At 37.5% G+C, this 22,116-nt stretch overlaps 7 protein-coding genes and 1 pseudogene across 9 annotated transcripts; 4 read left to right on the top strand and 4 right to left on the bottom strand.

The window, feature by feature from the left end:
* Window positions 1–10: 10 nt before the first annotated feature.
* On the bottom strand, window positions 11–2,890 carry LOC104718930 (uncharacterized). The gene is made up of 4 exons (XM_010436757.3): window positions 2,176–2,890; window positions 1,980–2,053; window positions 1,306–1,772; window positions 11–1,224 (listed from the first exon to the last, which is right to left on the bottom strand). The coding sequence occupies exons 2-4, from the start codon at window positions 2,015–2,017 to the stop codon at window positions 77–79; spliced, it is 1,653 nt and encodes a 550-aa protein (XP_010435059.2). The 5' UTR covers window positions 2,018–2,053; window positions 2,176–2,890; the 3' UTR covers window positions 11–76.
* On the top strand, window positions 2,209–4,710 carry LOC104718931 (pentatricopeptide repeat-containing protein At4g14850-like). Its single transcript, XM_010436758.3, has 2 exons — window positions 2,209–4,053; window positions 4,163–4,710. The coding sequence occupies exons 1-2, from the start codon at window positions 2,465–2,467 to the stop codon at window positions 4,626–4,628; spliced, it is 2,055 nt and encodes a 684-aa protein (XP_010435060.1). The 5' UTR covers window positions 2,209–2,464; the 3' UTR covers window positions 4,629–4,710.
* A 212-nt stretch (window positions 4,711–4,922) lies between these two features.
* LOC104718927 (transcription repressor OFP11 pseudogene) lies at window positions 4,923–6,330 on the top strand (annotated as a pseudogene). The gene has a single exon (XR_015568975.1). The product of XR_015568975.1 is annotated as a transcription repressor OFP11 pseudogene (transcript).
* LOC104718928 (preprotein translocase subunit SECE1) lies at window positions 5,635–6,330 on the top strand. Its single transcript, XM_010436753.2, has one exon. It carries the CDS (start codon window positions 5,635–5,637, stop codon window positions 6,169–6,171), a length of 537 nt encoding a protein of 178 aa, XP_010435055.1. The 3' UTR covers window positions 6,172–6,330.
* Window positions 6,331–6,379: 49 nt separating this feature from the next.
* Window positions 6,380–8,998, bottom strand: LOC104718926 (cysteine synthase 1). Its single transcript, XM_010436751.3, has 11 exons — window positions 8,841–8,998; window positions 8,594–8,642; window positions 8,392–8,501; window positions 8,257–8,314; window positions 7,911–8,174; window positions 7,682–7,819; window positions 7,541–7,592; window positions 7,327–7,406; window positions 7,159–7,218; window positions 6,839–6,919; window positions 6,380–6,676 (listed from the first exon to the last, which is right to left on the bottom strand). The coding sequence occupies exons 2-11, from the start codon at window positions 8,624–8,626 to the stop codon at window positions 6,584–6,586; spliced, it is 969 nt and encodes a 322-aa protein (XP_010435053.1). The 5' UTR covers window positions 8,627–8,642; window positions 8,841–8,998; the 3' UTR covers window positions 6,380–6,583.
* Window positions 8,999–11,405: 2,407 nt separating this feature from the next.
* On the top strand, window positions 11,406–12,144 carry LOC104718925 (ferredoxin C 1, chloroplastic). The gene has a single exon (XM_010436750.2). It carries the CDS (start codon window positions 11,478–11,480, stop codon window positions 11,940–11,942), a length of 465 nt encoding a protein of 154 aa, XP_010435052.1. The 5' UTR covers window positions 11,406–11,477; the 3' UTR covers window positions 11,943–12,144.
* Window positions 12,145–12,367: 223 nt separating this feature from the next.
* On the bottom strand, window positions 12,368–14,829 carry LOC104718924 (FRIGIDA-like protein 4b). The gene is made up of 3 exons (XM_087470129.1): window positions 13,598–14,829; window positions 13,292–13,467; window positions 12,368–13,137 (listed from the first exon to the last, which is right to left on the bottom strand). The coding sequence occupies exons 1-3, from the start codon at window positions 14,544–14,546 to the stop codon at window positions 12,616–12,618; spliced, it is 1,647 nt and encodes a 548-aa protein (XP_087326255.1). The 5' UTR covers window positions 14,547–14,829; the 3' UTR covers window positions 12,368–12,615.
* Window positions 14,830–18,422: 3,593 nt separating this feature from the next.
* LOC104718923 (imidazoleglycerol-phosphate dehydratase 2, chloroplastic) lies at window positions 18,423–20,529 on the bottom strand. 2 transcript variants are annotated; one of them, XM_010436747.3, is made up of 8 exons: window positions 20,075–20,529; window positions 19,864–19,988; window positions 19,650–19,754; window positions 19,459–19,551; window positions 19,294–19,368; window positions 19,145–19,207; window positions 18,908–19,017; window positions 18,423–18,671 (listed from the first exon to the last, which is right to left on the bottom strand). In XM_010436747.3, the coding sequence occupies exons 1-8, from the start codon at window positions 20,310–20,312 to the stop codon at window positions 18,644–18,646; spliced, it is 837 nt and encodes a 278-aa protein (XP_010435049.2). In that variant the 5' UTR covers window positions 20,313–20,529; the 3' UTR covers window positions 18,423–18,643. The 2 variants fall into 2 exon arrangements, with proteins under 2 accessions (XP_010435049.2, XP_010435050.2); XM_010436748.3 differs by having other exon boundaries at window positions 19,864–19,985; window positions 20,075–20,488.
* Window positions 20,530–22,116: the final 1,587 nt, after the last annotated feature.

The raw sequence follows: 22,116 nt of genomic DNA, 5'->3' as shown, positions 1-22,116 counted from the left end.
ATTATGGAAATGGACAAAAGTATAATTTTTTTTTGCAATTTTCAAGAGTTCACAAGTATATATAACCTATAATGGTTTAGAGATAGAAGCCTTTGAGAGAAGAGAATTTATCAAGGATCTCTGCTTCGCGTTTAAGAGCATTGTCTTTCTTCGTTTCCCAATCAGGTTTCTTCAAGTTCGCTGCTTGAACTTCTTGTACCACTTTAGGTATTGAGTTTGCAACCATCTTCTGACCAAAGCTTAGATCAACCTTCTCTTTCTCCTTTTTACCGTTGCTTCGGGTCAGCTCTGTCCGTCTAGCTTGAAGCTGCGTGATTTGCTCGTCAATTTCACGGATTGTCTTGGTGTTTGTATCAACTTCTGTTTGAATATTTCCTAGCTTCTCCTTTAAGTCGCTGTATTCGGACTTGAGTGATGCGACTTTGCCTTTGTTAAGCTCGAGAGCAGAGAAGAACCTGTTTGCATCTTGTATCACGTTTTTGTTCTCTTGAAAAACTTCGCTCAAAGTAGGAATCTCTTCGATAAGCTTCAACCTTACTATTTCTTCAGCTGAAAGGCTTGGATCTTTCTTGAGTTTAGTGGCCAAGCTTGCTATCTCCACAGCTTCATTAGACATGAACAAGGAAGATAAATCTTTTTCCAAGAGCGATGAAAGCTTCGTCCGAGCTTCTGCCCATTCATGTTGTTTCACTGGAGAGCTTTCACTGACGGGAAGAGATGATGAAGACTCATGTCCCGCTTCTGAAGGCTGTTGCTGAAGAAGGTTATCTAGAGAGTTGAGATAACTGTCAAACTCTTCAGGGTTTATATCCACAGGAGCGTGAGAGACTGCAATGACACCGTTTATAGGAGAAACATAGATATGAGGAACCGATGTTTCTGCTTTTTCCTCTGCGAAGTTACCTCTGCGTTTCTTCATTTTCTTGCCGTTCTTCTTTGCATCTTCGTCCAAGTCAACCACATCATCACCTTGTTGTTGTCTTGTGGAGCGTCTCGAGGAGGATTGCCGAGCTGAATTCTGTTTGGTGGCTGGAGGAGTTGTTGTAACTCTCTTTTTACTAGGTGTTGCTTTAGTTTTTACTTCAACAGGTTCATAACTCTGTGCCTGCTGCACCAGTTTTCTCTTCCTCTGGCTGTAACGTGAAGTTGTTCCTTCTTTTTCACCAACGTCATCTTGATTCTGTCCTTCTTTGGATGTCTCTTCAAACAAAGACGCAGCATCAACTGCAGAAATAGAAAAGAAAAGGAAACATCATTCATGTGTTCATGGCAGATGCAAAAGAAGAAGAGAGAATTAATATATACCTCTATTCGTAGGCTGAAGCAAAGCCGGAATAGACCAAGTAAACGATGCAAAGAATGATTTAACATCCATATCAGGAAACCTCGTTTCAAGATAACGAGAAAGAGTGTTTTTGCCTGCAAAATGTTTAGGTGCATTCTTGCCCTTAAGCCTGTCAGGGAGAATAAGAAACCGATCCTTATGGAACCCGGTAGTATTCACTCTCTTCCCAACTCTCCAACTCCAAACATCACCAGGACTCGGGAAATCAACAGGTGCATATGGCAAACCTTGACCACTAGAATCCGGCGGAATCGCCGGGAGTTGGTTCAAATCAGCTCCCTCGGGAGTCAAGGAGCTTCTGTTACCATTTACCTTCTCATGATCAACATCATCACCTTCCTTATGGAATCCGTTTTCCCTAAAGTCCTCTTTTACCACCCGGACTGGTTCAGTCTCCTTACTCATTAGAACTGATTCATCATCAAATCTGCGCAAAGTTCATAAATGTAACTGAATCAAACAACATGACTTTTACTAAATGTTAAAAGCTAACATAGATTTGATTATTCTATTCCCAAATTAAACAACATTGATCATACAATGTCTCAATCTAAAGATATAATAATCAATGCAGAGACAGAAACCATATAAAACAAGTGTAACCAAATTGATGAATGAATTGAATTTGAATTACCCATGAGGAGTTTGACACATCTCTTCTTCCATATCCATTGAAGCTGCAGACCAAAAAAAAAAAACCCTAATTCCCTGCGATAGAGAAAACAACCAAAATACACAAAACAAAGGTGAATTATACAATTTGTAACAATAGTTTTGGAGACAAAACTACACAAAATTAACAAATTCAAAGTTGAATTGAAGAAAACAACCTATAAAGATACGAACTTTAGGGACTCGAGAATAGAGAGAGTAACGCCGATCTAAAGAGCTCAACAACAAGAGATGAGAAGATTACAAAACTGTTCGATTCATTCCTTTATATACTAGTCTCTTTCAATCAGACGCGAGCGCAAGTTACTATTATACCCTTTGATTGGTACATCTTCGTCCAGTGAAGGATTTGAAAATTACCATTATGCCATTCGATGTTTCATTCTTCTTCTTCACCGGTCTGAAAAGTGAGAAAAGCTATGACCTTTCCGATCGCCAGCGTTAGTGATGAGCCTCCTCTCCGCGGACGCACTTGGGTTACTTCTCAAGAACGCAATCTCCACGAGTTCCTTGCGCTTGGGTCGCGTCGTCCACGGGAGAATCGTCAAAACCCTCGATTCACCGCCTCCACCGTTTCTCGCGAACTACCTCATCAGCTTATACTCAAAACTCGACCATCCCGAATCAGCTCGAATCGTTCTCCGGCTCACGCCTGCTCGGAACGTCGTCTCTTGGACCTCACTTGTCTCTGGACTTGTTAACAACGGTCACTTCTCCACCGCTTTGTTTGAATTCTTCGAAATGCGACGGGAAGGTGTTGTTCCAAATGATTTCACTTTCCCTTGCGCTTTTAAAGCTGTGGGTTCTTTGCGTTTACCCGTTACTGGGAAACAGATTCATGGGCTTGCTGTGAAGTGTGGAAGGATACTTGATGTGTTTGTTGGGTGTAGCGCTTTCGATATGTATTGTAAGACTAGGCTCAGAGATGATGCACGGAAGCTGTTCGACGAAATTCCTGAGAGGAACTGTGAAACTTGGAATGCTTACATATCTAACTCTGTGATTGATGGGAAGCCCTTGGAAGCTATTGAAGCCTTTATAGAGTTTAGAAGGATTGGTGGGAAGCCAAATTCGATTACTTTTTGCGGTTTCCTTAATGCTTGTTCTGATGGGTTACACTTGGATCTAGGAAAGCAGTTGCACGGGCTTGTGTTCCGGTTTGGGTTTGATTCAGATGTTTCAGTGTACAATGGGTTGATTGATTTCTATGGGAAGTGTAAACAGATTCTTTGCAGTGAGATTGTTTTTGCTGAAATGGGAACCAAAAATGCTGTTTCTTGGTGCTCATTGGTTGCTGCATATGTGCAGAATCATGAGGATGAGAAGGCGTCTATGTTATATCTACGTTCAAGGAAGGATATTGTTGAGACCTCTGACTATATGATCTCAAGTGCTCTGAGTGCGTGTGCTGGTATGGCAGGTCTTGAGTTGGGAAGATCTATACATGCTCAAGCTGTGAAGGCGTGTGTTGAAAGGACTATCTTTGTTGGGAGTGCCCTCGTTGACATGTATGGAAAATGCGGATGCATAGAAGATTCAGAACAAGCGTTTGATGAAATGCCTGAGAGGAACCTAGTGACTCTGAATTCACTGATTGGAGGATATGCTCATCAGGGTCAGGTTGATCTGGCATTGGCGTTATTTGAAGAAATGGCACCACGTGGATGCGGTCCGACTCCAAATTATATGACGTTTGTGTCCTTGCTTTCCGCTTGTAGTAGAGCAGGGGCTGTGGAAGATGGTATGAAGATATTTGATTCGATGAAGAGTACTTATGGCATTGAGCCAGGGGCTGAGCATTATTCCTGCATCGTGGACATGTTAGGGCGAGCGGGAATGGTAGAACGGGCTTATGAATTCATAAAGAAAATGCCAATTCAACCGACAATTTCAGTATGGGGTGCTCTTCAGAATGCTTGTCGGATGCATGGTAAGCCACACCTGGGAATACTAGCAGCTGAGAGCCTTTTCAAACTTGACCCTAAAGATTCAGGCAACCACGTTCTGCTTTCCAATACGTTTGCAGCAGCTGGGAGGTACGTGAACCGTATTGAGAGTTTCCATGTTCCATTAATTTTGCTAGGTTGGAATGTTATCTTGTATTCGGTTACTTCTGATCTAACTAAATACACCGATCAATAATAGGTGGGCGGAAGCCAATACCGTAAGAGAAGAAATGAAAGGCGTAGGGATCAAGAAAGGAACCGGGTACAGTTGGATCACAGTGAAGAACCAAATCCATGCATTTCAAGCCAAGGACAGATCCCACATAATGAACAAGGAGATTCAGACAATGCTGACCAAGCTAAGGAATGAAATGGAGGCTTCAGGATACAAGCCCGACTTAAAACTCTCGCTTTATGATCTGGAGGAAGAAGAACAAGCAGCGGAAGTCGCATACCACAGTGAGAAATTGGCTCTAGCATTTGGCCTAGTGACTTTACCACTCGGTATTCCCATTCGAATCACTAAAAACCTTAGAATCTGCGGAGATTGCCACAGCTTCTTCACGTTTGTATCTGGTAGTGTCAAGAGAGAGATCATTGTGAGAGACAATAACCGGTTTCATCGTTTCATGGATGGGATATGTTCTTGTAGAGATTATTGGTAAATTAGTAGTATCAGTTTATAAGGTTAAACAATTAATTATATCTTAACATCTTAAAGATAATAATATGATCATCTTCTAGTTACAAGACTTGGTAAAATCCGCGTTGTAAACACTTTATTTAAAAAGTTGAAGCCAGCTACGTTATGGAGATTGCATTTCACTACGTGACCTCCTCTTTAAGTTGTTAATACACAATTTGTTTTGCATGTATAAAATAAGCATTACTAAAACAAAGGTCTTAATCATTCCTCCTCAATTATACATTTGATTCAAAAGCCAAATAAACAAAAAAAAATGTCGAATTTTCTAAGGAAGAAGCTACACCTCTGCTTCTCATCCACCTCCGGTGGTCTCTCACCGTCGATTCCTTCTTCTCCGATCATCGTATCAAACCACAACGCTCCATCTCATCATCTTCACAAAACCCCCTCAATCTTCATGAACAACTTCAACTCTCTATACGATCACCTCTCTGTTTCCTCTCCTCTCCACCGCCGTCACAGTTCCGATAACCCCGCCGGATTATTCTCCTCTATCCGCCGCGACGAAGTAGAAGAAAACGACGACACTTCCGCCGCCGTTTCAAAACTATTAACCGGCGGAACAGCGATCATGAAGCATATAGATTCACCGGATCCGTACAGAGACTTCGGACGGTCGATGAGAGAGATGGTGGAAGCTAGAGATTTAACGAGAGACGTCGCCGCCGATAGAGAGTACTTACACGAACTGTTGTTCTGTTATCTCTCTTTGAATCCGAAACATACTCACAAATTCATCGTCTCTGCTTTCGCCGATACACTCCTCTGGTTACTTTCTCCGTCGCCGGGGAATTCTTTCATGTCCCAGTAGTTCCTCTCTAATTTTAATATTTGGGCCTGTGGGCTTACAAAGGCCCAAACTTGTAACAACTCTTACTACTCATTGCTGTATCTGATCGTTACTTCAGAGATATGTGAATTTATCCACAAACGAATTAAGAAAAAAGTTTCCCAATTTCGAAAAAATGTCACTGACCGCACAATTTTCGCCGCCGGTCACCGGAACAACTAGGAGTCTCCGGGATACGAAATCGTCAACGTCCACTCGCCGTGTGTTTCTTCCGATTTACACTGAGATTAGAACTCCGGCGATGAGAAATCTTAAGAAATCGTCGTATTTTGTGGTTAAAGCTATCGAACAGAGACGGGATACAGCTGGATCTGAATCGGAGTCAGAAGCGACACCTTCACCGGCGGAAGAGAGCGGAAGCGGAGGAGCTAAGGAGGTGGAGATTAGTGCGATAGGAGCAGAGATAAAAGCGGCGATGGAGCAGAGGAAAGCAGCGGAAGAGGAGAAAGGGAAGAACGAGTTCTGGAGCGGAGTGGCGGATGAAGTGAAGGAGATCGAGTGGCCGGCGTTTCAAAAAGTGCTGGGAACGACTGGTGTTGTGCTTGGTGTTATCGCTGGTTCTAGCGTCGTTTTGCTCACTGTTAATTTCGTTTTGGCTGAGCTCTCTGATCGTGTGTTCATCGGTAAAGGTGTTCAAGATTTCTTCAGCTGATAATTGCGGAAATTGATAAGATTTGTGTGTACAATTTTAGTAATTGCAATGATAAGATTGAGAAAGGTTGTTGATTTGTGTAGATGAGCATTACCTTCTTCTTCTTCATTGTCCTAATCTTTATACTTAAAAACCTCTCAAATTCAGAAAGATTCCTAATTCGTGGCTTTGGCTATGTTGGTTTAGTTCAGATCATGAAACATAATGATACTTATGGACAAAGACTTCATTAACAGCAAGTCGTTCACAAAACAAACAGAGGAGTTTCATTTTTTAATTTTTATTGTCACACGAAAGAAGATACAGATAGAAGCAAAGACGCACTGCAACTGCAGATGAAGAGTCTCTCTGTAGGAGAAACTATGAACATCTCTTTTATTTTCGCGTCTCTTAAGAAGAAATGGGAGACTTTTTAAGCCTCGAAGGTCATGGATTCTGCTTCTTTCCTTGTCGCATCGAATAGGACTGTCGATAGATACCTCTCCCCGAAACTCGGGAATATCGCCTGTAGAATAGTTCAGTAGATTTAGTTTTACATCAGCATCAGAATGAAAATACTATGGACTTAAAAAGTGGAACACTGGTTTTGCTTGTTTCTTGTTTCTAGGTTTTGTTAGAGCTTTTTTAGCTTTGGGGTGATAAATAATAACATAACCAAAGAGCTTACCACAAACAGCTTCCCAGCGTTTTCTGGTTTCTTTGCAAGTTTGATTGCTGCAGCTGCTGCTGCACCAGATGATATTCCCACCTACAATTTTTAGCTTTTGTTGTTAGACAACCGTTTTTAATATGAAATGAGAATCTGCTGCCAACCCCATACCATATGAACAACTGATCCTAGTGAAAGCCACATTTGTTTCTGAGTTTTGAATCTTAATGGTCTCAACTTATCTAAGTAAAGATCAAGGAACAAAAAACAAATTTGTAGCATTGCAGGGAATTGTGATCAAGGTAAAACTCATTCATTGTGAAATGTGAAACACTTACAAGAAGACCTTCCTTAAGAGCAAGTTGTCTTGCCATGTCGATGGATTCATCACTTGAAACCTGTAGAAAGCGTTACAGGAAAGGTGGAAAGAGGCAAGTAAGAAATGTAGCTCTCTCAAATCCAATGTGTTTTACTATTAGTTAAAAAAAATTGGAAAGATGTCATACCTGAACAACTTCATCTATAAGATCAACATTCAATACACTTGGAATAAACCCAGCTCCTATCCCTTGAATTTTGTGAGGGCCTTAAATCATTTTCAGAAAATATCAGGTGTTAGTCAACTCCAATAAACAAATAATGAAGCATGAGGCCGAACGAAAAAACGAGAGGGGGACATGCATGATTAGAGTAGGAAAACGAAGGAGGAACCAAAATCACCTGGCTTCCCACCGGATAGAATAGCACTTTCAACTGGCTCCACTCCATACAGCTGACAGACGAGGAAACAAAATGAGAAACCGTGCAAAGACACATAACTTAGATAACAAAGCCACTTGTATGAGAAGAAGGAACTCTCACCTTTACGTTTGCGTTTTGTTCTTTAAGATATTTTCCTGCACCTGTAATGGTACCACCAGTACCAATTCCAGAAACAAAGCCATCGATCTTTCCATCAGTGCCTTTCCATATCTCAGGTCCAGTAGTCTCATAGTGAATCTGCATTGGAGAGTAAGATGTTAGCAACTTAAAAGTTCAAAAACAGACAAACCAGATTCAGTAAAGCACGACTAATTAATAAGTATTCTACCTTTGGGTTGGCAGGGTTCTCGAACTGTTGGAGCATGTAACCGTTGGGTGTTTTGGCCAAAATCTCTTCCGCCTTTGCGATAGCTCCTTTCATGCCCTTAGCTGGGTCAGTCAAAACCAACTCAACTCCAAAAGCTAAGAGAATGATTCTTCTCTCAATACTCATTGAAGCTGGCATTGTAATAATAAGCTTGTATCCCTTGGCAGCAGCCGTAAATGCTAACCCAACTCCAGTGTTTCCACTTGTTGGCTCAATCAGCACACTCTACAGAACAAACTAAAACGTTAAAACCAATTTCAAACCAAAAAAGACCACAACATAAAAATAGTGGGTTAGGAGAATTAACCTCTCCTGGTTTGATAAGACCCTGTTTCTCCGCATCAGAAATCATGCTAAAACCAATCCTGCAAGAAGAAACAAGGTTTTACACAAAAAACCGAAACGAGGAAACATGGCATAGTTCAGTACTAAAAGCAGAAACCTGTCTTTGACGCTTGAGCAAGGTTCCATCATCTCAAGCTTAGCAGCAACACGACCAACACATCCTTCAGTCACGTTGTTCAAATACACCAATGGAGTGTTCCCAATCAACTGAAGAAAATAGTAAAACAGAATCAGTCAATATACATGAACATGGAACAAAACGCAACTCCTTCGAATATGAACAGTGAAGAAGAACTTACTTCAGTCACATCTTTAGCAATTCTACACGCCATGATTCAAAAAGGTTCACTGCTTAATTCACAAAGAGAAAAGACCAAAAAGGAATAAATCATCCGAATCAATCAACTAAATCACTAGATTCTCAACATCGGAGTAAGCTTAATCCGGTACAATTAGCCGATCAAAACCACATATAAATCGAAATCGGTAGAGGTATATAAGCAAAGCAAATCGAAAAGTATGAGACGAAGAAGACGATGATGATACCTGAGTGTGAAAAGAGTCAACAGTTTGACCAGAATCCGTTTTCTTTTTTTTTGAAGAAAATGGAGAGAATCGTATGGACTTGAAAACCTCGAAATGGATGATTATTATGAGTTATGATGAAGACTGACTTTTTTTACAGGTGTCATTCACATGTTTTCGGTTTTATAAAACGCGGTGGTTGGTCACCAAAATCTTTTTCCCGGTTATTTCCGGTTTTAACTCTCCCACCTGGACATTCGGTTATGTTCGATTTAAATCGGTTCACATTTTTTTTAGTTTCGGGTTTTCGGATTCGGTTCACTTTTTTTTTTTGTTCAATTCAGTTAGAACTTGGAACAAAAATACTATAATAATTTTTTCTGTAACTAATATTGTAAAAATTAAGTATATGCTAAATATGTTTTTCTACATACAGCTTTGTTAGAAATTTTTGCTATTCTGTTTAAATTTATGTTGTCATTCAATCAAAATAGTCATATTGCATGTATAATTTCTACTTTGTTCATTTTCAAATATAATTTATACTTTGTTCTTTTTGAAATAGTTATTTTTTAGTTAGATGTTCTAAATCATCAAAACCCCCTCGTATACAAATAAGCATTTTCTATAACATTTTTTTTTAAAAAAAAATCTTGCTGAAAAGCAAAAAAACTCTATTTGTTGTTTCATCAGTTATCTATTAATAAAATATAATTTTACATATTGCCTTTTTAAAACATATACACAATTATTATAAAATATCTATATATAGCAAACCCACTTTTTGGGCCAGCTCATGTCATCAACATATAAAAGAAAAAGAGAAATAATGGTTGATAATGTTTGGTTGACAAAAAATTAATAAAAATGGTTTAGATTCAAAGCATTTGATCATATGGTTGAGATTCAAGTTTTTTTCTATATATATTTTTCAATGTTTGCGTTTCTTTTCCGCACTCCTTCACATCTAAAGTTTGTAATAATTAATTCCCACACTTTTTGTGTTCATATATAAATTTATTAACCTTGATTTTTTCGCTTAAAATCTGAGTTTTAATTCCTTCTTCGTTAAAATATTGTTGTTTATACATTTATCTTCATTTTTTTTTCCTTTTTCGTAATCATCGTTGTTGATACGCTCATATTCTTTAAAATCTTAATATTTTTTTAATTGAGTCCATAATTTAGATTATTGTTTTTGATTTTAACAATTTTTTTCTTTGTTATATACTTATATTGCATTTGTAACACATTAAATAAATGATAAAATATATAAATTTGAATAGTTAACATATACAAACATATATAGTAACTTAGTTAAAAAATAACAAAATAGTAGAAAAAGAGAAAATTGCAACACTACTTTTAATTTGTCCATGCGGCAACTCTTGGGTTGTTTACCTACTTAAATTAAGAAGGGTAGATCAATATTGCTTGTTACAAAAAAGCAAATCTATGGTATCTTATAATAGGTTCAAGACATTTCATATTGTATGCCAAGAATACAAAATACTAGAACCACAATAAACAAATTTAATTAAATAGTCAATTTTCTATGTTGTAATTCATGTGGGAGATAATTAGTCGGAGATATTAAAAAAATTGAATTCCAACCTTTTTTTATCAACAACATAATCAGTTTTTTGGGAAGGAAATTGAATCCTAAACTATTTTAGGTGATATTAATAGTTTAATATTATCAATCCCATCATGATGTTTTTTTGTACGAGTTATCATTCGAGACAATTGGTAATATGAAAATATAATATAAGTATCAGATCAAAAATAGAGATATGTATATAAATCAAATATATATATATATATATCATTATTATACTGATATAATTTTATTTGTATATCAAAATTCTAAAATATGTTTTGAAATAAACGATTTTATTTATAGTTTTATTTTGTACAATCTATGTTTGTCATTCAATCCAAACAGTCATATAGCATGTATAATCTCTAATTTGTTCATTTTCTATAGTTTTTTCAATCTAATGTGCTAAATTTTTAGTCTCTTACTAATTTCAATCTGATAAAAAATTGTATACAAAGAGAAATAAAATCTCTTAATAATTTTGTTGGGTTCCTTTATAATAGCTAAATAAATATATTCTCTTACAATTTTTCTTTTTTGAAATATATACAGCATTTGAATCAAGAGCATTATAATTTCTTGGATCATAGATTACGAGCAAAGTATAGTCATTGAAATTATTTTTTTTTTTTAATTTCTCATCATCTCTTCATCAATATTTCCATTAATATAATCAATTTTATTTTCACATATTTTATAAATTTTACTCAAAAACTTATCAAGTGTTTCGTTGTTAGATTTATTAAACTCGTTTACTTTTTCCTTTTTCTTTCTATTTTCATAGCCTAATGTTTATACCATAACTATCTACATCCATAAATATAACATACAGTATATAACCCAAAGAAAGTGTGTTAAGCTACAACCATGTGTATATTCTAAACCATGTGTGAAAAAAAAGATTTAAGAGGAATTCCGGTTTGATGTATAGTTCGGTTCGGTTCTTATGCAGACCGCTATCCCGAAGATCATCAACGTTATCTGAAGTTATCTCCGTAGAGACCACAAATAGCTCATCACTCTCACTCAACGCAAGAACTCTTTTGTCTCTGTCTCTCATGGCGACTCTTCCTCTCTCTCAAACTTCCACAATCTCTCTTCCTAAACCTTATCTCTCCAAACCCTTTTCAATCCCACTCCGTAACGCCACACTCTCAACAATAACAAATCGCCGGAATTTTCTCAGCTCTTCCGGAAGGATCGTGGCTCGGTCATATAAAGTGGTGGTGGAGCACGACGGCAAAACGACGGAATTGGAAGTTGAACCGGACGAGACGATTCTATCTAAGGCTATTGACTCAGGCCTTGATGTCCCTTACGACTGCAACCTCGGCGTTTGTATGACTTGTCCGGCTAAGCTTGTGACCGGAACGGTGGATCAGAGCGGTGGGATGCTGAGTGATGATGTGGTGGAACGTGGCTACGCGCTTTTATGTGCTTCGTATCCAACTTCTGATTGTCACATTAAGATGATCCCTGAAGAAGAGCTCTTGTCTCTACAGCTCGCCACTGCCAACGACTAATCCATCATCTTCTTGATTGAATTCGGTCCTTTTGGTGTTGTTTTGTAACGAATCTTTGCTATAGAGACTTTGAAATCTTGAATTTTCAAACAAGAAAATGGTTTTTATTTTTACAACATTGCAATTTGGATGGATAAGGGGAAATAAAGTGATGTACATTTTGTATCAGACATAACATAATCCGTAGTACTAGTTTTGCCTATTCCTCGAGTCCATTATACTAGTCTCAAAACTGTTTCTCCAAACGAAACTACAAAATGAATAGTACAAGTTTAGGCCTAAACGCCTTATCCAAGTAGAGTCTAACAATAGCATAAAAGGGAGTACTCCATTTATATTGTCAGAGAGAAAGTAGCAAATGAAACAAGGCGAAGACATGTAACAAACAGAGCAATTCTGATTTAAGAGGAATCTATCTTAAGTACTGAACTAAAAGTTTGTTGATTGAAACATTAGGAAAGTAAAGAGATATGTATAGTTTAAATTAATAAACACATAAGAGGGTAGAATACTACTAATTCAGAGCCAGAGAGAGTGAGAGTGTTAAGCTACAAATTTTAGGATTGAAAGAAAGAGAGATTACAATAAACGACGTAGACAAAACGTAGACACAGAGACACCAGGGATCAGTGGTTGGTTACTTACCATCTTCCTTTTTCCTGTCATTGTCTAATCAGTAGTAAGCATGCTGAATATGGTGGTGCTGGTGGTGCGGGTGAGGATGGTAAACTGGAGGGGGTGGAGCAGCCACCGGACTGCAGTATGTACCATATGCTACAGGATAACTGACTGGAGAAGCTTGGTACGATCCATGAACCGCCTCAGGTGAGTATTGGTATGGAGGGCTCCTGTTGTTGTAGATGGTAGGTGGGGATGTGGTGTATGCTGCTGGTACACCGTACTGAGGAGAGTGGCTAGGGGATCTGATGAATGTTGGTGGGGGAGGTGGGAAAGAGGAGACATATGCGTTTGTGATACGCCCTGCTTTCGCTGGTGGCATTGGACCGTTGTAGCTTGCTCGGGTTCTCTTGTTGGCGGGAATGGCTGCTGGTTTTCTTTTCTCGGTTTTGGTCTTCTCTAGCTGATCCAACCGCTTCTTGAGATTCTCGGGAGGGAATTCTTCCTCGAGTTTGTATTCTTCTATGCATTTTAAGACTGCTCTGAGTGCTGACTGCTCCTTGCGCGCCACAAGATGCTAGGAAAATAATAGCAACTTTGTCAGAAGGTTTACACATTTCTAAGAGAGTCCACCGAAGAAACAGTTTACAAAAACCTCTGCAACGGATCCAGAAAAGAAAAACTGAAAAACTAATTTGAGATAAACAAGTAACACAAATGAAGGCAAGTACCGCAGATCGGCCAGGATTGTTAGAATCCTCTGTGATTAAAGCTGTTGCTTTCTTGGCATCCCTCAGATAAGCTTTGAGCAAAGGAACAGGAGGGAACTTGTGTACAAGACCAACTTCAAAAGTGAAATGAACCGCATCAAGCTGTTGTCCCCTGATGATCAACTCTTCAATCATATCTGTTTAAAACCATAACAACCCAAAACCATCACTCTCCATTTCAGATAATACTCACAAGTTCCCATGAAACAATACCATAAGCTTCCATGAAGTTTATATACTAAACAAGAAGTAGCAAAGAAAAGTTACCAGGCATTTGGTCACCCAAACCAACTGAAACAGCAAGCTTAGGCATCTGTTTACGCCAAGCTGAACCAACCACAAGCTTCCTGTAAAGAGCAAGATCATCCTTCTTCACAATTCCAAAAGTCACAAGATGCTGCAGAAACGTATGAACATCAGGTGTTTTCACATTCTCTATCCCTCCTCTCTCTTCCAAGCTCGCCTTCCACGTCTCAGCAATCTCCTTAGCTTTCTCCTTAACGCTCGGAGTTACAAGCAGCCTCGATTTCCCCATCAATGGATCAACCATAACTGGAATCAAACTCTCCAAAATCACCACACAAGCCCATCCGAAATCATTGCTCACTTTCTCACCACCGCCTCTTTTATCAACCGGAAAAACCTCAGATACAGCCTCGAGCACTAGCTTCGGCGGATCCACACAATCCACCAACGCCGCCGGAATCTGCGACCGGAGATTCTCCAATTCCTTCTTCCTCGCAATCACAAAACCCCAAAATCCTCTCGCGTCCATCTTCAAACAAATCGATTTCAGCGCCGCCGATAGAATCCCTTCTCCGTCGCCGTCGCCGTCGTCAACCTCTCCAGTATCATCATCATCATCATCATTCGCCGTCGCAGTATCACCACCGTCTCTAGCTTTCTCCAGCGATTCCAACGCGGCTCTAGCTCGCTCCTCAACTTTCCCCGCCGCGATCTCGACGCTGTGGTCTATAGTGACCTCACGATGCTTAAGCAACTCAATCGAAGTCTGAGTCTGATTATCTAAAGTTTCAATCATCTGTTTCAGAGCTTCAGATTTCTTCATCAGACTCTGCTCCATCGAAGTGAAATGTTCGGAGAGCTCTTTCCACAGAAGATTACAGCTCGTCATCAGAGACGCCTGCTTCTGAAACTCGAAGAAACTCGGCTGATCTGACTCAACTAACTCGCCTGGATCGGGGGAAGACTCCATCTCCGGTTAATCGGACGGTGATTAAACTCAAAAAGTTCGGTTCGATTTTAGCAGAGAAGAAGAAGGTTAAAAAAACAAAGTGACTGAGAAAACCTAAAAATGGCAGAGAGTATAATAATAAGAGAAGAGTGATGACGTGGATAAGTGAGAAAAGCGACACGTGTTATGGCGTCTGTAACTATGGCGCGACTATGACAGCCATCTAGAGTGCGTGCGTACTTTAATGACGGCAGCAGCAGTAGCCAGCCACTATACATTCCTGATTGGTTGTTGTTGCTATCGTGAACGGAGGACAATGCGTAGGATAAGAGGCTTGTGTTGATGTGTAATTGTGTATGGTTATGTCCAGCGGTTTAGGTATTTGGATTTTCGGTTTGGATCGGTTCGAGTAATTTGGATTTCAAAATTTAAGGGTTGAAATGTTTAAAATCCAATTGGAATTTAAATGTTTTTCCGGATTGAATAAGTTTAGTTTGGATCTAAATTATATTGTAAATCTAACTTATCTAAACTTAGTTAGAGTCATTACACTCAACTCAAATATGTGTATGTATTGCTTCGGTTTAGCGAAACACAAATCATATTCTACATACATACAATCGATGGGTTTTATTGAGTAAACGAAACCGTATAAAAACCGGGTTTTTGGATCGGTTCGTAATATCGGATTGAATTTTTGCGAGTCGGATTTTATCCCTTGCTGGTGACGTTAAGAAAAGGTGTGGTAAACCGGAAATGTTTTGTCGGTTAACGTATCAGTTTAGGTGGAACCAACAAAAAAAAAAAAGGAAAAGAGAGGGAGAAAGAAGTAGGCCAGACCCACTGACCACCACATGCGTTGAGTCAGAAGACAGTGAAGCATTGCCGGCATAAATGTATGCAAAATTTTACTTTACGATATTTTTAATTTTGTGTAAAACGAATAAATAGTGTAGAAGAGAATGTTGTTGTTGGTATTATTATTCCAAGAATTAAAGTTGTACGTATGGAGAAGAGAACTTGTAAAATGGTGGTGTAATGAAATAGGCATGCGTTTAAGTTTGTTGGACCCAACGTGATGTTTAAGTAATCACACACAAAAAAAATAAAACCTTTTTACACTAATTATTAGTGTTTTTACATAATTCATTACATTAGTAGTAACTTGATAACATTTATTATAGAACCTAAAAATTCCGAGCCAAACTCAGTTAGAGAGGTACGGTGTGTCATGTGTGGTCATATATAGCCTCCAAATCACATGTAAACTTTTGAAGTCCAAAAACATGTTTTATATTATGTTATAGATTTTGTTCAACTCTTTCACTATAAAAAAAAAAAAAAAGAAAAATAGTTGGAATATACGTATGTGAAAAGTTTTAAGTATTTTTTGTCATCTAATCTAAAATGGCCAACCATAGTTAAAAAAATATCGTAGTAGGTAGATTTAAGGACTTGGATTTTTTCAAGTGATGAGGTGAACTTTTAAACCACTTACTAGTAATTAGTTAGGTAGAAGAATATACCATAATTATCGTCTTACGTTCACAAATTAAAACCTAAAAGAAGAACAATTTCCATATCACACAGTATTAGACCACAACACTGAATAAAATCTATTGTGGAAAAGTCTATGTTTTAACTTCGGATGGATGAGGATATACTAATGAAATTATTGCTTTTAGCTACTTACAAATGATTGCAACAATATATAGAATAAAGCAAATGAAACGAAATATTGCACTTTTTGGATAATCAATAATGGAGTTGACAACTATAATAATTGATTGTTTTGGAGTAAACATGATTAGTTTTTTTCCCGGGCCGGCATGTTGAAACAGGAATGAGGGGAAAGTGAGATTAAGATGATTCAAATTCACAAGTGAGAGATATAATGATTTAAAGTCGTGCAGAGTATGCAGTGATTTGACATGAAACTTATAGTAGTAACATGATAAGACACTCTGACACTGTATAAGCTTAAAGCTTTTAATCATTTTGTATGTAAAAATTTAATTGTCCAATGTCCTAATTGTGAATGATGGTCATAATATCATAATGGGTTTGAATGGTAACTGTGGTCAGGGTGGCCAAATCCATCTACGGTCTGGACCGCTCTATTTTTAAAGCGGATTACAGACCGCTGCAGACCAACTCTATTTATATGCAAAAGCGGTCCACAGTTGGTCCGCTGCGGTCTTGTCTCTGCTTTATTTGGACCGTACCACTGCGGACTATATTTACTGAATGGTAAATAAAAAGCGATCTAGTCCACAAATGGATTTGTCCGTCCCAACCGCTGCAACCATTCACACCCAATATATGATAAACCAAAACATTCATGATTCATGACACTTCTTCCTGTCTTTTTTATCTTGAACTACTAAAATATGAAACCATGATTATACCATTTCAGGCCATCTATTTGAAGATATATGAAAAAATGGTCTAAAACATTAAAAATGGATAATATTATTTAACAGCTTGGGAGAGATAGAGAAATCAAAAGGTAAAACATCTTTTTTTTTTGTTCAATGCGTGCAACATAAGGTAAAAACTACTTATTTGATTAATATTTTTCATACCAATCCATATAGAAGACTAAATAGTCACCAACACAGATATCTGAAGCTTTGAATGCAAAATAACAATTACTTAAGACCTATATAGCCCATGACTAAGTTAGCCACCAATTAACAACCAAACCATTCGCACAAGATACTCTTCCCTACCACTTTCTTTACTATAGAAAACAACCATAGAACTCTGAATAGCTCTTTTGCATGTGACTTAAAGATAGCAAAAGGAGATGCCATTGGCTGGCCAAAAATCAGTCACCACTTTGCGAGTAGGGTAAAGAAAAGGGGGAGAAAAGCACAAGAAGCTAAAAACACATATATCACCAAATCTATCAAGTTTCTAAAAACATCAAGAGCATTATCTTAAAAATTTCAAGGATTGTTTTCAATATATGAGAATCATATAACATGCCTCATATCAAATGTTTAATTAAGTTGTACGTTTTAGGCCATGAAAACTGACTTTTTCCAAATCTATTACCGTAGCCAGATAACTATAGAGGCTAATCTATTCACAACCTTCCCCCAATTTTATGTTTTCTATGTCGTTCACGGCTCATCCTCGATCACATTACAGCCTTTCTTTTTTTTTTACAACACAAACTGCAAATGTGAGAAGCTTCAAGTACCAATTATTATAGATGACGTATGGCTATGGGGTCCGAAGTAAATCATATTAGATTCACATGCACATTTTAATTTTAGATGTGCTTGGATTTAAAGAAGCCCCTGATACGAGAGAGATTAGTAGAGGAAACACAATGAGCAACTTTTCATCAAACAATAAAGTTGCATACAAGCAAGAAACAAGGGAAAGAACTTGCAAAAGTAATCGCATTTAGCCAAAAGATCCAAAAAGTTCTCAATTCCGACATTCAATAGTTTATTGGCTACTAAGTTGATTCATCTTTGGGACGCGTGCGAAGCAATTCACAGCGACTTCATCAGGAAGTAGTACCAGAGGCGAAGAAGAAGAAGAAGCCGGTTCATTTAGTTTCTTCTGTGGCGGTTCTAAGCATTTATTCTAGGGGATTAATCATAAAGAAATCCCAAAAGACTATTAAGACTCGCAACCAGAAGACTCTATCAAAATGACTAAAGTCAATTATTTAACAAAGACATGTTTGCAGACTGCAGAGCTTTCGTGATCTGATCATGAACATATAAAATAAGAAGATATCAATACCAAAATCGAAAAACCGAAAATTTTCAACTCAGATTACGACTGGCAATTACTAGATTAATGTCAAGAAAGAACAATAATCTGAAATAACCAATATTAGCTATAGATAAAAAATCATCACTCTGCACCTAAACATCAACAAATAACTCACATGTATTATGTGTTAAAAGTAGTCTCCAACAACAAAATACAAATTAAAGCTAGACTGTTTTTTTCCCAAAAGCTAACCTTAAATACATAGACCTTTGCAAATGAACAATGATCCAGCACTAGCAGGTTTGACACTGTAAATAAGACAACTGATCCTTGCTCATGAACTCCCATCAGTATACTGAAACTTTTGTTTTCACCGCCTCTTACGACCTTGACAAGACTCCTTTTGAACTGCAAATATGCAGTAAAACTAAAACGTTAGACTTGTTTTCTCAGCCATATTTTCCTTCTTTCCAATACTGAATGATACCAAAGATTTTTTCTGTTTTTGTTATGATGAAACTTGGCATCTTGCAATTAATATTGGAAGATGAATGAGAGGTATAATGTAATGTGTATGTGAGTGCCTTTTTCTGAGGTAAGAATTTGAATAAGATTAGTTTTGCATTTAAGAATCAAAGCCAAACCTTGGTATTGTCCCACCGCGACGTGGATCAGACTCTGTTGCTTGTCGGAGAGCCCTAGCAAAGGCCTTAAAGGTCGCTTCTATTATATGATGAGAGTTTCTACCGGCAAGCTGTCATAACAAATCGAAATAAAAGATAAGAGTTCAAAACATCGGCGGGTTATAAAGAAAAGACTTGTGGAAAGATCAATTTGCTGTTATTTTTCTTGCTTGCTTTGTGAAACGATTAGAATCGAACCTGTCGGATGTGAAGTGTCATACCAGAAGTATTCACCAATGACTGGAAGAAATGCTCCACCAACTAAATAGTAGAAGATTCATTTAGTGAATAGTGATTCGACAAAACCAAGAACCCAAAAATTAGAAAAACCCTGAAACTGTATGGACCTGAGTGTCGTAAGTTCCTACTCTCTGAGTTGGTATCTCTAAGTTGTAACCAAGATATGGTCGACCAGATAAATCCTGCCAAATTCCAAGAACTCCAAATTACTGAAAAACAAACAAACAAACTAGATAGATGCAACACCAAGTTCAAAGATTTGTATTATATACCAGGGAAACATGAATAAGTGCTTCATCAAGAGGAGCTGTAAAATCGCCAAAACGGTTAATCCCTTTCCGCTCCCCAAGCGCATTCAACAAAGCCTGACCAGAACACACAACAAAAAGCAATCACAACGAATGCTACTCGATTCAATTTACTATATAGAAGACAAAGAGAAAAAATCAGTTCAGTACTAAACTGTTCCAATGGCAAGAGCAACATCTTCATTAGTATGATGATCGTCAATATGAGTATCACCAGTAGCTCTCACATGTACATCGAACAAGCCATGTGAAGCAAGTTGCTAAACACAAAGAATCCACAAAACACACATTTTATCAAAATTCCAAAGACTCACAAACAACATACAGAGATGAAATTGAAAATGCTAAGAAAAGCAAATTCGTAGTTACATCTAACATATGATCAAGGAAAGGGATCCCAGTGGAGCTATCAGCAACTCCATTGCCATCCAAATTAATCTTTACGGATACATTCGTTTCCTTTGTTTCTCTCTTCACTTCACCTATTCTAGCTGCTGATCATCGAAACCAACAACACAACAAACTCAAAAAGAAAACAAAAAATCAGAAAAATGAATAGTGAGATTTGAGATTCTTCTACCTGATTCGATTGGAGAAGAGGTAGTAATCTCCGGGAAACCGTTATCTCCGGGAAAAGGAGGAGAAACGCATGAGATAGATTGATGACGATGAGAATCAGATTCCATCCGTAGGAATCGACAAGGAGGAGGAGAAGAAGAAGAAGAAGAAGAAGCGATTGATGTTCGTTGAGGAGGAAGTAAAACCCTAAAGCCGAGATGTGGTCTCAGAAGCTGAGCCGGCGAAGAAGAGAGCTCCATTGGTGTGGGTACTACTAACTAGAGAGACAAGTGTGAGATTTTGCTACTGTAGAAACCATAACGACGTCGTATAATATCAGTGCCTTTTGTTGTAAACTACAGATAGAAATAAAATATAAATGAAGTTGCGTTTGCCTTTGCTCTAGTAGCTTGTCTGGTCTGCGAAGGCATTTGCAAATGCAACGCGTGACACGTTCGATGCTTCCAGGGCAAAGGCATTGATTGAAACAGAGAGCGAGTATTATATATTATTAGTTTATACAGAGGTTTTACTGTATAAATCTCATCATATGAGGTATTCTAAAATACCTTTTCTTTTTTTTTCATTAGTAAAATAGAAAAAAATATATATTTTTACCCCTGGCCCTTGTAGGATTTGTCTATCTATATGTGCACAAGTATGATACGAATATAACTGAAACAATGTCTGTTTGCTTTTTGCTCTTGTAGCGTGTTTGGTCTGCGAAGTCACATTAAAGTGCAACGTGTGACGTGTTCGATGCTTCGAGCAAAGGCATTGAGAGAGATGGTGACTATAAGTGATGCTTCTATAAATTATTAACTCGACAAAGGTTGAAGTTTCACTGTCGAGCAAATCATATGAGGTATTCTAAAATACCTCTTTTTTTTTTTTTGTCGAAATCTACAAGGTGACTTATAAAATGGTTAAATTGATGGAAACTTTGCTTTATATTAGTTGAGATAACATTATATTAACTATATGGAGACAATATTTGCTTTGGCTCTCGTAGCTTGACTGGTCTGCGAAGGCACGGTAATGTGCAACGCATGACGTGTTCGACGCTCGAGCAAGGCATTGAGAGAGATAGAAAGAGAGATCAAAATATATATATATATATAGATAAAATAATAATAACCGTTTAGCGGCTAATCAAATGAGGTATTCTAAAATACCTTTTTACTTTTCTTTCCCAAACAACAAAATTTAAGAAATTAATTTACGTGATGGTGGCTGAATTTTCTCAAAAATATGTGAAAGTGAACAGAAAACAAATGATTCTATTCTGCCAAATATCAAGATTTTCAACACATTCCACTATTCTCATTTAGTTAGGTTTATAGTTAGACTAGCATTTGGCGAGTTAGATTAAGGTGTATTTAAGGTTTTTTGTATATATTATTTTTTGGTTATGTAAATTAATCTTTGCGTCTGTTTTTGTAGTTATTTTTCAAAAATTAGAATCATTATGTGTGTGTTTTTAATGTTTTTTTGAAAAGTTTATAACGAAAAGTTAACATTGTGTAGTAAAAGTTGTTGTTTGGCTGTAGTTGTCCTTAAATTCTGATTATTTAAAATTTTGTGGTTGGATTGTTATTTGGTTTTTTATATGTAGTTGTGGGTTAGAGTTTCAATTATTTTCATATGTATTTAGTAAACTGTGGGAGTAATTTTTTGTCAATGTTTTAGTGTTTGGAGTGAAAAAGATTGTGGATTTTATAAAGAAAAGTAAATAAATTCAATAACTTACATTTCTGTTTTTTTTTGCTTTTATTTTGTGTTTGAGCCGTTGGGCTCAATTTCTCTTAAGGCTTAAAATGTGTTGGTCTATTGGGTTATTATTGGTATGTTATTGAGTTGGGAATGGATTAGTTCTATTTGAAAATACGATGTACTCGTGAACGGATAGCAGAGGAGCAATGTTTGCGATCTAGAGGACAATATGAGTATTGAACCTATCACTTTGATGCTCGTAATCCTTCTTTCGGTCATTTCTTTCATCGATCCATAATTTTTTTTATTTTGTTTGCGTATTTGGGTGATTTCCTGCTCGCTTCGCATCTA

This window comes from Camelina sativa, chromosome 10 (assembly GCF_030686135.1).
Source record: "Camelina sativa cultivar CO46 ecotype springtype chromosome 10, ASM3068613v1".
NCBI classification, from domain to species: Eukaryota; Viridiplantae; Streptophyta; class Magnoliopsida; order Brassicales; family Brassicaceae; genus Camelina; species Camelina sativa.
This window is presented reverse-complemented; position numbering and strand designations above follow the sequence as displayed.

What these genes read in the sequence shown, in the direction of transcription:
- LOC104718930 (XM_010436757.3), bottom strand. Translation starts at nt 2,017, where the DNA reads ATGGATATGGAAGAAGAGATGTGTCAAACTCCTCATGG. An exon ending in ATGTGTCAAACTCCTCATGG is followed by an intron (nt 1,773 to 1,979) that starts GTAATTCAAATT and finishes AACTTTGCGCAG; the next exon opens with ATTTGATGATGAATCAGTTC. An exon ending in GCTTCAGCCTACGAATAGAG is followed by an intron (nt 1,225 to 1,305) that starts GTATATATTAAT and finishes CTATTTCTGCAG; the next exon opens with TTGATGCTGCGTCTTTGTTT.
- LOC104718931 (XM_010436758.3), top strand. Translation starts at nt 2,465, where the DNA reads ATGAGCCTCCTCTCCGCGGACGCACTTGGGTTACTTCTCAAGAACGCA. An exon ending in ACGTTTGCAGCAGCTGGGAG is followed by an intron (nt 4,054 to 4,162) that starts GTACGTGAACCG and finishes GATCAATAATAG; the next exon opens with GTGGGCGGAAGCCAATACCG.
- LOC104718924 (XM_087470129.1), bottom strand. Translation starts at nt 14,546, where the DNA reads ATGGAGTCTTCCCCCGATCCAGGCGAGTTAGTTGAGTCAGATCAGCCG. An exon ending in TTTGGGTGACCAAATGCCTG is followed by an intron (nt 13,468 to 13,597) that starts GTAACTTTTCTT and finishes GGTTTTAAACAG; the next exon opens with ATATGATTGAAGAGTTGATC. An exon ending in ACAATCCTGGCCGATCTGCG is followed by an intron (nt 13,138 to 13,291) that starts GTACTTGCCTTC and finishes TTATTTTCCTAG; the next exon opens with CATCTTGTGGCGCGCAAGGA.
- LOC104718923 (XM_010436747.3), bottom strand. Translation starts at nt 20,312, where the DNA reads ATGGAGCTCTCTTCTTCGCCGGCTCAGCTTCTGAGACCACATCTCGGC. An exon ending in CTCTTCTCCAATCGAATCAG is followed by an intron (nt 19,989 to 20,074) that starts GTAGAAGAATCT and finishes TTCGATGATCAG; the next exon opens with CAGCTAGAATAGGTGAAGTG. An exon ending in TGACACTTCACATCCGACAG is followed by an intron (nt 19,018 to 19,144) that starts GTTCGATTCTAA and finishes TTGTTATGACAG; the next exon opens with CTTGCCGGTAGAAACTCTCA.
- LOC104718926 (XM_010436751.3), bottom strand. Translation starts at nt 8,626, where the DNA reads ATGGCGTGTAGAATTGCTAAAGATGTGACTGAA. An exon ending in GTCTTATCAAACCAGGAGAG is followed by an intron (nt 8,175 to 8,256) that starts GTTAATTCTCCT and finishes TTTGTTCTGTAG; the next exon opens with AGTGTGCTGATTGAGCCAAC. An exon ending in CTCTTAAGGAAGGTCTTCTT is followed by an intron (nt 6,920 to 7,158) that starts GTAAGTGTTTCA and finishes TAAAAATTGTAG; the next exon opens with GTGGGAATATCATCTGGTGC.
- LOC104718925 (XM_010436750.2), top strand. Translation starts at nt 11,478, where the DNA reads ATGGCGACTCTTCCTCTCTCTCAAACTTCCACAATCTCTCTTCCTAAA.
- LOC104718928 (XM_010436753.2), top strand. Translation starts at nt 5,635, where the DNA reads ATGTCACTGACCGCACAATTTTCGCCGCCGGTCACCGGAACAACTAGG.